At 38.0% G+C, this 15,944-nt stretch overlaps 1 protein-coding gene across 1 annotated transcript in view; it reads left to right on the forward strand.

The window, feature by feature from the left end:
• LOC135426864 (G protein-coupled receptor kinase 1) overlaps positions 1-15,944 on the forward strand; it is an 87,387-nt gene that overhangs the window by 47,314 nt on the left and 24,129 nt on the right. Inside the window, exons 7-12 of the mRNA XM_064680191.1 lie at positions 1,954-2,005; positions 2,072-2,263; positions 2,324-2,479; positions 2,536-2,862; positions 5,708-5,808; positions 5,869-6,087. Coding sequence (XP_064536261.1) covers positions 1,954-2,005; positions 2,072-2,263; positions 2,324-2,479; positions 2,536-2,862; positions 5,708-5,808; positions 5,869-6,087 — 1,047 coding nt within the window. The remainder of the gene's footprint in view (positions 1-1,953; positions 2,006-2,071; positions 2,264-2,323; positions 2,480-2,535; positions 2,863-5,707; positions 5,809-5,868; positions 6,088-15,944) is intronic.

Raw genomic sequence — 15,944 nt, forward strand, 5'->3', positions numbered from 1 at the left:
GTTTACGTGGATAAAGATCGGATCGTGTATATCGTATTACAGGTGCCTCACGAAGATTAAATTGAACTCTCAGGGCGGACATACGAAAACAATACTTCTATATTGTGTTATCAATTTCCTTGACCGAAGCTTGACGTGTATTTTTTTGATACTCATCACGCACCTCGCTTTCTATATCTTGCACTAAGTTGTTTATACCTGGTTGCGAATTCGACATTTGTCCAGCACTGATGCATTGCATACTTATAAACTGACGCATAATTTCACTTAACCTTTTTATTTAATTTTACAGCTGATAAATTGATTTTCCCTCTTCTTGATGACTATGCCGAGGGGCATAGGGCATTTCGACCTCATCTGATCATTCATGTTCCTGTAATCGTCGAAATAATTCATCCCGTGTGCCACATCGGCAATTCTCGGTCGCGCAAAAGGAATTTTAGCTGATCAACTTTTAAATCTCCTATCCTTTGCATATTTCCAAATTTGTTATATTCGGTTTCCAGTGTTTCTCTACAAACTTTTCTTTCAATTGCTCAAATCAGCTCAAGTTGTACAATTCAATGATGAAATTCCCTTGTGAAATTCACCAACACATGCGTACATACATGGCTTATATCTGTACTTTTACACGCAGACGCTGCAGGAAACGTATTCCAACTTACGAGGGAACATTTCCCAGCTTGGGAACATATCCGACTGCAAACTTCTCAGACTTCTGACGTTTCTTCTCTGCATGTGCTTGTATGTGTGTGTAGGCGAACACGGCACTTCTGAACTGTAAGAATCTTTAGGTTGACTGAATGATAATTTATTTAATCTCGCTAACCTTACAATTATTAGATATTTTTATTCTTAAGTAGATGATACTTCTTTCCTTATTGGCTTGCTGCTTATCTTCCCACTATACAGATACTTCTTCCCATAACTATCGATTCGTTGCGAATAACAATGGGTCGAGATTACCAAACGCGTACAATAGATTATAAAAATGAACAACAAAAAATTCTCTAGAGAATGGTCTAACCAACCCAGGGGTACCCAGAACCAACACCATATGCGGCTCGTGCTACGAGCTCGTTTGCTTTAGCAGTAATGAAAACAAATTCGAGTTTCTGCTACCTGCTATCATTTTCAAAGACAGCAAAAAAACAATTAAAATGGCAGCATATAAAAATAGCACAGAATACAATATGCACTGATGTTGATAAAATTCAATAAAGATGCGCATGAGTGAGTGTGTGTACATGTATACGATATTCTTGCAATTTGCGCAACAAAGTTTGCATAAAATAGTGGGTAGTTGCAATTGTCGTGTTTATTTGATTTATAGCTATGTGATGGAGGCTGGCGATAGCTAAAAATGAAAGATATTTAATCTGTAAATACTATTCTACAAACTACATGTAAACTTTTGAGATTTTTTTAACACTTTTAAAATCGATTGCTTGGCCATTGGGCAAGTTATCGATTATCGTACAAACTCGAACGGCGCGGGCTCTAGGAGGAGCTAGGTTTGAAATTGTCTCTGAGCGTAAAAGCTTTTTCTTTTAATAAATAAAGTAATTTAAATAATTAAATAAACATATGGAACAGAAGTGTTCAAGATTTGAACCGCAGATATTCCGCTTATTAGCCCGATGCAATATAGGAATGATTTTATAAAAACTTCACCAATTTACCCTCTTGGGAATCAAGCAGCCAAACCTAGCTTAGTGCTGACATTCGTACATACATACCAATCCTGCTCTAATATTCTATAGGTTCGCGGCGATCATCAAAGGAATCGAACCTATTATATGTGTGATGTTTCATTCAACTTTTAACATGCTTCTTTACAACTGCGATATCAACTGATAAATATCAATTTCCAATTGATATAGGAATTTAAATATAATAATGAATAGACACAAATTACCTTATCTAGTAAATAACCATTTGTTATTTTTGCAGTGACAAATTTACGAGATTTTGCCAATGGAAAAACCTGGAGCTTAATATACAAGTGCGTAACTGTAATTTAAATTCCCCACTCGCAAATAAATATATAATAAATATCAAATACTTCCAGTTATCTATGAATGACTTTAGCGTACACAGAATAATTGGTCGCGGAGGCTTTGGAGAAGTCTACGGTTGTCGAAAAGCCGATACTGGAAAAATGTACGCAATGAAATGTTTAGACAAAAAACGTATTAAAATGAAGCAAGGTGAAATGCTAGCATTAAATGAACGCAACATGTTACAAGCCGTTAGCACAGGGGTAAGTTAGTTTATGAAAATATTTGTTTTAGTAATATACCTTTGCATTTGCTTTAAATAGATTGATTGCCCTTTTATCGTGTGCATGACGTATGCGTTTCACACCCCAGATAAGCTTTGTTTTATATTAGATTTGATGAATGGTGGTGACTTGCATTACCACCTCTCACAACATGGAGTTTTCAGTGAAGATGAAATGAAATTTTATGCTGCCGAGGTAATCAGTAACTATATAAGGTGTAAATAATATAATACAAATACATTTTTCTATAGGTTATTTTGGGTTTGGAACATATGCATAAACGCTATATTGTCTATCGAGATTTAAAACCTGCAAATATTTTACTGGACGAAAATGGTCATATTCGAATATCTGATTTAGGTCTGGCATGTGATTACTCAAGAAAAAAACCTCATGCCTCAGTGGGAACGCACGGATATATGTCACCAGAAGTATTATCAAAAGGAACATCGTACGATTCATGTGCGGATTGGTTTAGCTTTGGTTGCATGCTATACAAGCTCCTTAAGGGTCATTCCCCATTCCGCCAACACAAAACAAAAGATAAACATGAGATCGACAGAATGACATTAACTATGGTAAGCCATTTTAACTTATTGAACATTAGCCAGAACCTTATCCACTGCCAGCTAGACTTTTCGGAATTAAGGTACCATCCTAACATACTTTCGTTAAGTTTTTGGGAGTTGAACTCCGATGCCGATGCAAAACACTAAAGTGAATTTGTAAAAATCATTTTCTATTATCCCAGGCTCAACACAAACTCAACTTGACTAACCAACTTAATATATTGTATTTAGAAAATGCTTAAAGTTTTAAAACTTTAAAAATGTTTTAGTGCAACTTCATTTTCCATAGTACGGACAAATCCGATAAATCTCTGCAGCTTGTAATTTTCAAAAAAGGTCTTTTCTATCACACATTTTTTATGCCAATCAATATTACCTAAGAAAAGCCACCCTGTTTACAAAAGGCACTGCACTCCAGGCGTTAATTTTTGTAGCCACGCAAGTGTCAAGCTATGTAACGTGGCAACGTCAATCACTTATACATTAGTAGCTCACAAAAGGCAATAACACTTCGAGCGACCGAGTAAGTAACCTAAGCAACGGCGATCGCTTAATGTCAGGTTGCTGATCTTTTAACACTTCTATTTAACATCCCACCTCCAGCCCAGCCGACCGAGGGGCGCAGTCGTGTAACTTACGACACGAGTGGAGAAGTTCAAAAGCGAATGCAAACTAAGACTATCTACTTGCTTAATAGTTAGGAATATAACTTTATAGGAGGAAAATAATACTCTGAGCAGAATACTCAATAATGCTTGTTATTATCATCATATCACATCCGGGTAACAAATATGTACCGCTTTCGAGTTTTTTCAATAGTTTTCAACACTAGTTGTTTGCTTATTTTTTTTTAATTACGAAAAGCAGGCACCTTATTTAGTCTGTGCTATTTTATAAATTTACAATAGTTTTACAAAGCCAAGCGACCCAAATTGGATAATATTAGAATTATGCAGGTGGCCGACGTGTACCGAATGCATGAAGTGAACGAAATTAACTAGCTCGCTGCGCTGGATCGAGGCTTTAGCTTAAGTTAATGCTAGGCCAATAAAAATCTAAACAGAGAAGACCGCCAGATCCTTGTAAGCAACGATAAGAGAAAGTTTAGCATATCAGTTGCTTCACAGAGTAACGTTATATGTAAGATGCCCCGCTTCTGTCAGTTTGCGGGGTCGCTCAAGTTGTTACGGCTGTGTAACCAGAAAAATAGTATAATGTTTTTGTGCAAGTTTGTGACATACACAGGCAGAAGGAAACATGTCCGACCGCTTAAAATATATACATTCTTGATCAGCATCAATAGTTCGGTCGATCTGGCCATGTCCGTCTGTCAGTGCATTAGTCCGTCTGTCCCTATGTATGAACGCGTCGATCTCAGAACGTATATCCTCCTAGGGCCCGCGCAGTACGAGAACAACTCACCAATTTAACCCACAATTTAAAATCTTTTTGAGAATATACGAATATTCTATAGCACATAAGATCTATTTCTGAAAATTTCATGAAGATCGGTCAAGAAACACACATAGATTCAGAAAGAATTATGAAAATGAGTTTGAATTCTATGAAATGAAAAAAAGAGGACCAAACTATCTTTCTTCACCATTCGTCACCATTAAACCTTTGCATATGTCAAAGGTGCAAATGGGCTGGCAATAGCTATGAAATGCTTAATTACCTAGTAGCTACATTTCATGATTGGCGACACCAGCTTGTTGCATGGGGAGTCTTAAGGGTTATTGATACTGAGCAACGTACAAACATTTGAATTTATGGTTTTGATTGTCTACAATACTTGTGAAGTCGGTTAAGCTATCGAATGTCTTACATAACTACGCTGTTTCAATAATAAAACATAACCGTCCAACACGGGAATATAATTTGCACGGGAAAGGTCGGTGATTCGGGCATTTGTTGCGGTTAGGAGTGTGAAAATTATTCCAATAAGCCTGCAGAAGACCATTAAGCCAAAACTATATCTTTGAATTCCTTCACTAATTTTAATTAATAATTTCACACAGCTGCTTCCTCGAAAGAGTGTGCACAAGTAGCAAGTCGCAAAAATTGAAAATGTTCAATTTATGGTCATTTCTTAGAATTTTTCGACATGCCGACGATGAATTACCATAGCAGAAATACAACTTTGTTTGTTGTAACATACATATGTTATGCTTTCGAGGCCGGCGTTTGGTTGCCACTCTCAGCATTCTAACTCTCTGGGCATAACAAAATGGTCGCAGGTACCCAAGGGGCTCACTCGTTGCGATTTGTCGTGATTCGATTATTCCGCTGTTTGACGTATCTATGCATTGTATAGTTATTGCTAGAAGTCAATTGATTGTATGGCTGTGGAGTGTGAGGCGGTGGCAATTAGTTCGGTTGGATGAAGTTAGTTGCGAGTTTGACTACAAAAGGGGGAACTTAATTTTTTTAAATGCGTTTTTATTATGTCTTTGTCAATAGCTCATTTCAGCCTTATGACTTAAGTCAGCTTTTAGGTTTTTTCATGTCGAGATTTCTATCGAGTACCAACTCTATCTGACTCACAAAAAGATGCGCAAATCCGTAAAGCTTTAAATTAAATTACACAATAAGATACTTCTCTCGAAGCTCCAAGTAAAAACGGAAAATTGATTTTGTGCGATGTACATTTTGCTGTCTATCCGCTTGCCAGACTGTCCATATAAGCTGAGTTTTTTGCATATTCTACAGTCTAATGAAACATGAACGCAATATAACAATAGAATAATAGAGATAAAGTCATTCAACACTGTTAGTAATAACAAATTCAATAAAACTTTTTAAATATCAATATTTTTTCTAACTTACATAATTTATTCTTTTTCTTCAACAGAATGTTGAACTACCAGATTCATTTTCGGTGGAATTAAGGAATTTATTGGATATGCTTCTTCAAAGAGATGTACCTAAGCGTCTTGGTTGTATGGGGAATGGGTAAGATAAAAGGTCAAATTAAATGTTTTATTTTTAATTCAATTCCAATTTAATTTTAAGTGCTGACGAAGTCAAAATGCATAATTTTTTTTCTGGAATTGATTGGCACCAGGTTTATATTCAAAAATACACTCCGCCATTAGTGCCACCTCGAGGCGAAGTGAATGCGGCTGATGCCTTTGATATCGGCTCTTTTGACGAGGAAGATACGAAAGGAATTAAGTTAAATGACAATGATCAGGATCTCTATAAGCATTTCTCATTAACGATTTCTGAAAGGTGAGCCAAAAATAGAATAAGTGTAAATCTTTATAGTTTAAAAGGGAACGGTACTTTACTTGAGGAACGGTACTTTACCCTCTCAGCCTTAAAGTACTTACACTGGACCACCAAAGCCAAATGCGCCAAGACCGCACCTCTGATGGGGCAGCATTCTTAAGCACAACGGTAGGACCACTAACCGAGGGAATGCTCGATAGTGTTGCCTGGGCCACCTATTAGGAGATGCCCAAAATTCAATCTTCTGTGTGTTCATAAATCTTTGTACATTGAAATCTAAAGCTGACCACTTTATAAAATCTCTAATGTTGTCACTCAATCATGTGTGTAGATTAATTTAACGATTATTTTATAACTTCTGAATTACGCAGAAAAAGTATTTTACCCAACCAGATTGAAATGTTTTGCTCGAATTGAATCCGCAAGAAAAAAATGTCTGCTGGCTTGCCTTTTCTAGTGTCTAGGGACCTACCGCTCACTACGGTCTCATATCATTATGGGTTATTAGCCTCGCGGCTAAGCACCAAAACTGATAAGTAGAAAATATGTTTTTTCGGGCTCTCTACAAAATAAAACAATTAGACTATTGAGCGATGGCGTAACCCAATAAAATAAGTATTCAAGAGTCATTCATTAAATCTATATGTAATATTCCTAAGCAACAAAACCAGTCTGAGCTCACGCTGATAGACCCGGGGCTTTTTGAAAACCAGCAACTCCACTTCGCATCTGAAAAATTATTGTAATGGTTTAGATTAAGTCATTCTTAATTAGTTCGGCGGCTATTGGACACGAGGTGTGTCCTGAGCCATGTTGAAAACCGAAAAAACTGTATGTAACAGTGTTTAACTCGAAATTCTTCAGAAACTCAAAAAAACTGAATTGGTAAGGCTGACAATCAAAGCAAGACAATCAACCCTTATAAAAGTACGACATGACGCGTCAAATACCAATGTTAAATTCGGTCAACTGCTCTAAGGCTTAAAGACTGGAATAAAGTATGCGAGGTATCTGCTACGTACTTAACCATGAATTCCATTTATATACTTTTCAAAAGGGGGTCCTTACACAAACTCATTTCTTGCAACAAAAATTTACGTTGCGCAACTTCAATAGGAGAGCCAAGAGCTGGGACTCAAATGTGAAGTGTGTCCGAATCTGTTGTTCACAATGCTGCTGCTCAGAAGTGTAAATTTTAGCTCTGGGTTGCAGGTTTGCAGGGTTGTGTCCCCTATGCTTCCTACTGGCAAACTTAAGTGTCCATGATAGTCAACCCGACAATCATTTTTTCAAGAATGGAAAACTCCTCCACTTGTGTGTTTTGAACGACGAACAAAAGTACAATCAAAATTTCAACGCCTGTCTAGAAGAATGCGTTTTTTAAATTTCGATTTTTTGGGTGACAGCGTGTTAACCAGACTTCTAAGAATCTGAAAATCATACTGCTGTAGTGTATTCATACATATAAATCCAATCAAATATATCTTAACTTGTAACACTTTGTTGCAAGTGGCACTTTAGCCACTCTTTGAGTGAGCACCCAAATATATGAGTACACTCGCTCTCTCTCTCTTTGTAGCTGTTAACCGATATCAGCATAAGTTTATACATATTATCCATAGGCTAAGAACATTCCTAAATACAAAAAATTCATTCTCAATAAGAACCTAAACGTGCACTGAAGTGCAGCAAATATTTTTATCTAAAGTGTGATATTACACTGCAACAAAATTTAACGTAAAATTTTAAAGTGTGTACATTTATCATTACTCAAGCATTGGTGTTTTCAATGATTTGCAAGCTAATACACATTTTCGTCCTGATCTATAGGCTCTGAGAGACTTCCTCGGTTACAAAGTAAACTTGTGAACTTGAACTAAGCGATGCTCATCCGCCACTATATGATCTAACGCTCACAACTGCACTGGAAAACATTACACCATTTTACCTATTGAAAATAGGTAAAAAGGGTGTAATGTATTTGTGCAAATGTATGTAACAGGCAGAAGGAAGCATCTCCGACCCCATAAAGAATGTATATTTTGATCAGCATCAACAGCCGAGTCAATCTAGCCATGTCCGATTGTCGGTCCGTCCGTCCGTATGTATGAACGCAAGGATATCAGAACCTATAAGAGCTAAAGACTTGAAATTTGGACCGTAGGTCCTCTTAATGCCCGCGCAGAAAATGTGTTTTGGCTAGCCACGAGTTTGCGGTAGCTAACGCAAATTGCAAGAACTTCTGTATACACACACATTCACACCCATCTTTATTGAGTTCTATCAACAGTAATAGCGATTGTATTGTTCTCTGTGCTGCTATTTTAATCCGTTTTTTTCTCAAGACTCAATTCTTGATGTGGGTATTCCCTAGTCGGGAGCTCCCGACTAAAGCCTCTTACTTGTTTTGACTGTGAAATTGCAAAAAACGCAAGGATTGGCTGAAGAAAACGAAATAAATGTACAACTTACCAATAGCTAGGTAAATTCGAAACGCTATTGTGATGTGTGGGACATCGCAAATGGATAACAGAGAGTCGAAAAAAATCAATGAACCAATATAATATACCCTGGTCAGTTACGATAGAGAAACATTTGTCGTCCCCCTACTCGCGACAACGAAAAAGATCACCAAGATCCATTATACTCATGTATAAATGGATTGAGACGCTGCAGGCTATGACCCACGCGCGTGGCCCTTCGAACTCTATCTATGACTCCTTTGAATTCAACTCGTTGGATAACTTCAACTATTTTCTCGAAAGCTTCTATCCTTTCAGGCGCCGTAGGGATACTCTCAAATTATACTGGCCGATTTTTACATTTTTGAATAACGCGAAACACATAAGCAAATACTCTCAGTAGCCTGGCATACGATGAGAAACTATCGATAGTTTCCAAGATATCTGGTCGGTCTACCATAGCTGCAAGGCTAACAGCTGCCTTGCGTTCCTCTAAGGTATACATCTTATCTGTCATCAGATGCTGGTTAGCCGGCAAGGATTCTCTTGGTTCCTCTCGAAACGATATTTTTTAGGTTTTGCTTACTAGGTACATTGCGCTATTTAGCGTTCTCTGTCCACTCTTGGATTTCAGCCACTCGATTCGACACAAATGTTGGCAAGGAGAAGGATGTGACCGAATCCAATGATGAGTGACTTCAGAATCAGACCAAAAAACCATCCAATCTTATGAGATTTCTGATTCGTTGACAAAGATCCGTGAGAAGGTGAGCCGCGCACAACTTAATTCGAGAAAGAGTCTTCGTGTTTAGGGGGCTACTTTAGATTTGGATATCAACAACAAAATACGGCAACCTTCTGCAGTGTGGCTGCGTATATATATACGCATGCGTCAAATGCTCTTATTGAAGCTTCGGCGAAACCATGTATCTCCATCGGTGAAGTTGGCTACGTAAACACATATCGTGGTATCTTAATTCGTTGCAACTGAATCAAAGTGATTTCAGTTGCTGCCATGAATTATCCAATAACTTGTGAAGCCAGAGCTCTTGGAGTAGGATTTTTGCCTTCATTATCAGAGGCCTTAATAGGCCAAGCAGGTCAAATAGCCGTGATGTCACAGAGAGAATGTTCGGTTTCGTCGCTCTAATACCCATGAATGAATCGTCCAGTTTGAATTGAAAAGCATCTTCATTCGGCAACCACAACACGCCAAGTGTTTTGGTTGTGTCAGACTCTGAGATCGTTATCGGCTTGGCTGCGTTTGTTGCGGAGAAATCAGGAGAATTCGAAAACTATTTGGTTAGTTCGGATCCTGAGTTTTGAAGTATTCGTGACACTTTAGACTTCATCGCCTGAAGGTTCTCTACGCATGCAGCACCAGTCCGCAAATCATAATAAAAGTCGTGGCTGATAACGTCAGCGGATTTAGGATGTGATGACTTGCTCATCCCAGGCGCAGTGCCCTAAGCTACAGTGTTTAACCTGTAGGACCAGTAAGAGTCCACACTAGGAGCTGGAAATCTCGATTTGCTTCATATACCATGACCTGCCTATACATCATTTTGATGTCAGCGGTCAATGCATATTCGTGCAGTCTAACTGGAAGCAGAGTCGAATATAGCTCCTCTTGAATGGTCGGCCCAACCATAAGATGGTCATTCAATGCAATTTGAGACGATGTCCGACAGGACGCGTCGAAAACAACGCGTAACTTCGTCGATGTGCCTTGTGATCTTAAAACACACTGATGCGAAATGAAGTAGTGTAGAGTAATTGCAATCTCATTATAAATTTTAGACGTGTGACCCAACGTTAAATATTCCTCCATGAATTCCAAGTACATACGCTTAATCTCGGGATCTCGAGACAAGCGTCTTTCAAGCGACAAAAACGCCGCCTTCGCAGTTACCAATCTGATTGGGATTTGATTTAAATAGACCTGATGGGTATATTTCTAAATTGTCTAGAAAGTGGCTCTCACTTTTTTGGTTGAAGGCATCTCTTCCAATGACCAAAATTTCTGCAACGTTTTGTGTATTGAGGTAAAAGAGTCTTCTTGACAACTTAGATAGAGACAATCCAGCCAAAATAGAATTAATTGTTTATAGCAACTTTATCAAATTAATTTTATACGTGCGCGTTCTATGTGCCAAACGACTTCAAAAAAGTGATATTTCTGATTAATAAAGAGTAGGGGAGTGAGCGTCACTTGACCGAAACGCACCATCGAAAGTGCGTTGGAAAAAATTGCATAGCCACCGCCTAGTACGAAACGGAACGGTAATAAACGAACTGCAGCTGGCTTGCTATATACGTGTGTATGTATGCGTGTACTGAACTTATATACAAGCGGTCTTGAGAAACTATATAATTTACATTGGTCGCGGGTGTTGGCAAGAGGGTGAAACGACAACGATTAAGCGCAATGAAATTGTATTGACAATTAATTTTTGACACTAATTAAACATTCGCTCAGAAGAACTACAGATCGCGCAAATGTTATATCTCTATATATAAAACGGTTTGTCCTGACTGACTGATGATGATGTGATTGATCTGATCATCGCACAGACCATACCGTAACAGCTGGGAAGCAGAAATTTTCATTGAAGTTACCTTATGTGATGAAGGTGCACGTTAATACGGGGTTTCGGGAAATTCCACCCGCAAGTGTGAAAAAATAGCGAAAAACGTTTGTATGAAACTTTTTTGTTTACCATCCGATCGTCCTCAAACTCATTTTTAAAGCTCTTTATTCAATTTCAATTGAGATGTGTTTAACAATGCGTTTAAAAATGCATTCCTCCTTGGTGGAAATAGGGGTCAATGATTTGGTGGGTGACGTTTCGCGGTAAAATTCATTGCCGAGGATCTATATGAAAAATCATTTGAGACGTGTTTCACATTTTTCGCAAAATCAAAGCTTCCTCGGCTTTCCAAAGATATTTTTGATGAAGTTTTAAGTTATGTTCGATTTGCTTCAGTCTTATTTTCAAAGCTCTACATAGGAACTTAATGTATGCGTGTTTCAGCGATTTGGGAAATTCCACCCACAATAGTAAAACCACCTTATTGCTCACCAATTGTAATTGTTCCAAAGAAAAGTGATGCAACAGAAAAAAAAAATTTCCCATACCGGTCATAGATAAAATATTGGATAAATTAGGTAAATGTCAATACTTCACTACCATGGACCTTGCAATGGTTTTCATCAAATCCAATTGGAAGAAAACTCAGTAGCCAAAACAGCAACAAACAATGGACATTACGAGTGTTCGGTTCACAATTAAGCATTCACATTATAATCTAATTATTTATCATTACTTTATCACATTATATTTATAGTTATATATATATATATATTAAGTATTTGCAGTGATTGGAACCAATTTGAAGACATTATAAACGAAAAGTCACTTAAATAAGTATTAAACTTTACTTTGCAAAGTTGTGACATAACAATACCTTTTCTTTAAATCGAATACTTATACTTGTAATCCCTTAGTCTGATATGTACAGTCATATGAAGATCGAAATAATTTTTTTATTAGCTCTCGAATAAAAAATAATCAAACACGACATTATTTTTTATAACTTAATTTATTTGAATGTTCACATTGGCGACCGTGACAGGACGATCCAAATGACGGAGAAGCCATCACACCAGCCCATTCGTTAATCGGATCCTGTCTGCAGTCTCTTCCAGATCGGGCACTATCCTGCAAATCATCGACTCTGACGCAATATTTGCGAATAACATACTTCAGCGGCTTTGTGACCTGTGGCGCCGTGATTACATTCACGAAATGCAGCTGAGCTCAAAATGGCTAAGGCCAGAAGCAAATGCGCGCCCTGGTCAACTGGTTTTAATCCATGAAGATAACTTATCCCCGTAGAAGTGGCAGTTGGCAAAAATCTTAACGGCAATTCCTGGGTCTGACAGTCGGAATTCTTCGTAGGTCTGATACCTTTTCCGGGTCAGTTTGGATGGTACCATGCCCTATAACAAGTCCGAGATATTTAACTTCTTGCAGACAAAACTTGGGTTTTTCCACAATGATAGTAAGGCCTGCTGGTTATAGTCGATTTGCCAATTCTTTCAGCATTGTTATATTTTTATCGAATTTATCCGAGATGACTAGTAAATCATTAAATAGATAAAGATCTCGTTATGTAATTCAGAGGGAATTACGTTATCCATTAGTTTCAACAGGGTTGGGGGGCATTAGATAATCAAAACGGCATGACCCTGCTAAAGCAAATGAACTTGTTGTTACTTCGCCAATTCCTGTTATTAGAATTCCTGTTGTAGAAAATATTTTATCCTGTTTCGATTAATTAAAAGAGTGGGTAGTTTTACTGAGATTGAGAATATTAATTTTGGTTTTGCTTAATTTACTGATCTGTTAAGGGTGTTAGTTGGCTTTCCGAGTTACTTTGTGTATCCCGAATATTACTAATCCTGTTATTGCCGTGTTCTGTCTATTATTATTTCCACCCACGGTATCTTATTGCCCAGTTGCATCGATGTAGCTGTTAACGAATTTATAAATGGCTTTGTTTCTGTTATTGGATTGATCTATCTGACCGATCTATTATAAACTATCAGCAATACGTGCACTGGTTGAAACTCTTGAGTATGCGTATTGGCGAATTTATTTTTTTGCTGAATATTCATCAATTTCGCATTCAGTCCCTTTACAGATTCGCTTTTACCGATAGTCTTAGCTTCGTGATTGTGGTGTAAGTATTGTTTCAGCTGCTATGACTTTTGACTTTTAACACTGATACCGCTTAAGTTTCATGTGATCCTTGTTTCGAGTCAACTATTTCGATTGCGCATAGAAATCCCGTAAGATTCTCATATTTTCCGTCTAATTCTGGTATTCGCCTTGGGTTGTACTCAGAAAATCAACAGGAGTTTTTGCCATGATTACAATGGGATTTTCAGTGGTGTTTGATTATGGCTTTTCGTCCTCCATAGGCAGCAGCAGAAGTGTCGGATCAAGAGTTACCGATGTTTTTAGTACCGATGATAAATAACGCTGAAGATGATACCTTTTACTTAAGTTTCCCAGATTATCCCTTAGACTGTTAGTGAATGATGTTGGGACTCTTTATAAAATTATTTTTCTATTTTGATTGTCATGAACCAAACTGCTGATTTCATTGAATTTATATAGAAGAATTTCATTTTGTTTTATCAAGGTTGGTCTTAAAATATGATACTGATATAACATTTAAAAATGAGGTCTATGAAGCACAATTTGTTTAACTATTTGGGGCCATTTCATATAGAACTCTACTTACCTAGGAAATTGTTTTGTTTAAATAATTAGTCTAATTGAACAATTAAATGGACTAAGCATATTTTACGGTGGATTGTTCATTACTTTTCTTTGTCTGCCTGCTTTTTGGTAACTAATAACAAATACACAAACAAATTAAAACACAAGAAATAAAAACAGTTTAATTATTTCTGGTGTGACCCCGACGTGATTTTTATCTTTTTTTGTATCATTATTGCTTTATATTAAAGCAATAAAGTTAAAAGATCAGCAACCTGCCATTTCTTTTTTGTGCGGCTTATATACATATAACCGATCGCAGTTGCTTTGGTTACTCTCTCAGTTGCTCAAAGTTTTTTGGTCTTTCGTGGTTAACTTTTGTACAAGCTATTGCCGTTGCTTCGTTACATAGCTTAACACTTACGTTTGCCGAACTAGCGATCACCGTTGCAACGTACTCAACTAGTTTGCATACAGTTTCGAACAACTCTTGTAATGGCAACAGAAAATAACGCCTCTAGTGCTGTGCCCTCAGCAAACGGGATGACAATTCTGAAGCACAAAGCCATTTCAATTTTTGTAAGTTTGCAAACACTGAAAAATTCTCTAATTAACAGATTCGATGGAAATTTCGGTTCGGAGTGAAATCGCGAAACGCGCTTCAATATTGCCCTGCTCAACAATTCGCGACCAAAGTGTGCTGACCGCGCAGAAAGTTAGGGTTATGGCACCGCCGGCATTGCCCTCATTAAAGTTGCTTACGATCAGTGGTGGATACAAAGAATGGGCTGACTTTTATTCCATGTTCATAACCGTCAAAAAAAATCTGCATGAATTAGCAGATATCGAAAAGCTGCAGCATCTTCGATCGTGCCTGAAGGATTCTGCGCTGGACGCAATTCGATCATTGGAAATAAAAAACTAATTTTGTCAAAGCACTCAATTTATTTGGGAAAAGATTTAATAATAGACGTTTGGTTTTTTAGACACACATCCCTTAGATATCGGGGCTTAAGAGGGTGGCACGTGAATCCTGTGGCGCCAAGGGAGTTATCCCACCAATTCAACGCACACATTCACGCGTCAAAGAGCATGGGTAACAGCGTACAGATCGCTGGATGCATCATTGTGCAGATTATTTTACAACAGCTGGACTCAACATCACAAGACAAGTGGGAAGAGTAGCTAGAGGACTCGTCGTTTGTTAACTTGATACCATCGTAGAAGCATATGGCTACGTTTCTGGAGCTGAGATGGTGAACCATGGAAACTTTAAATTTTGCTATGGCAAGCTATGTCCCTATTCATCAGGTGGGAAAAACAAGAGCATTTAACACAACTAGACCGTCATTTATCGCCACTCACTACGACGCTACGGTCTGCGTTTTTTGTGCCACTCCTTGTTATGGGATATATAATTATTTTCGGCTTGGAAACTTGACTCCTGCATTACGGATTAGGGAGGCAAAACGAGTTGCTTTGTGCTTGAATTGTCTAAAGAAGGGTCATCAGTTTCGATCATGCAGCTCTGGATGCGAAGGATCATTCGCTGCTGTCTTTCGATAACTTTAATTTTCCTTCTGGCCAGCTGACTGCGCCTACTGATTTATCGTCAATTCAGTCGTCGCCATCTACCTACACCTCACTTGCTGCCCAGTATTTTAGCAGTGATGTTGTCCCTTTGTTCGTCAAAAATCGCACCGGCAATTTGATACCTCGTCCCGCCCTTTTTGATTCCGGTTCTCAACTTCACTTCATAACTTCTCGCCTTTCTCACCAGCTTCAGTTAAAGAAGCACAAGTCCTCCGACTTTGTCTCTGGTCTAGGAAATTCTCGTTTCGACACAGAAGGAAACACGGTCAGTATTACGTTACAGTTTCAAGTCTCTGAGTAGTCAACATGCTTCACAGCTCTGGTAGCGCCTACTATTACTGATAGTCAACCGATTTTTACCATCAACACTACAAATTGCAGGTCTGTCTTTCTTTAAGCCACAGCGCGTGGACTTGCTGCTTCGAGCTAGTCTTTTTTATGAGCTTCTTCAGAAAACAAGGCTTGGTTGGGTAGTTTCTAGAGTCGGATCGCGATTGGGTGGGTCCACGTC

Source organism: Drosophila montana, unplaced genomic scaffold (assembly GCF_035044405.1).
Source record: "Drosophila montana isolate Dmon_TW-CO22-7 unplaced genomic scaffold, ASM3504440v1 contig_2084_1, whole genome shotgun sequence".
NCBI lineage: Eukaryota > Metazoa > Arthropoda > Insecta > Diptera > Drosophilidae > Drosophila > Drosophila montana.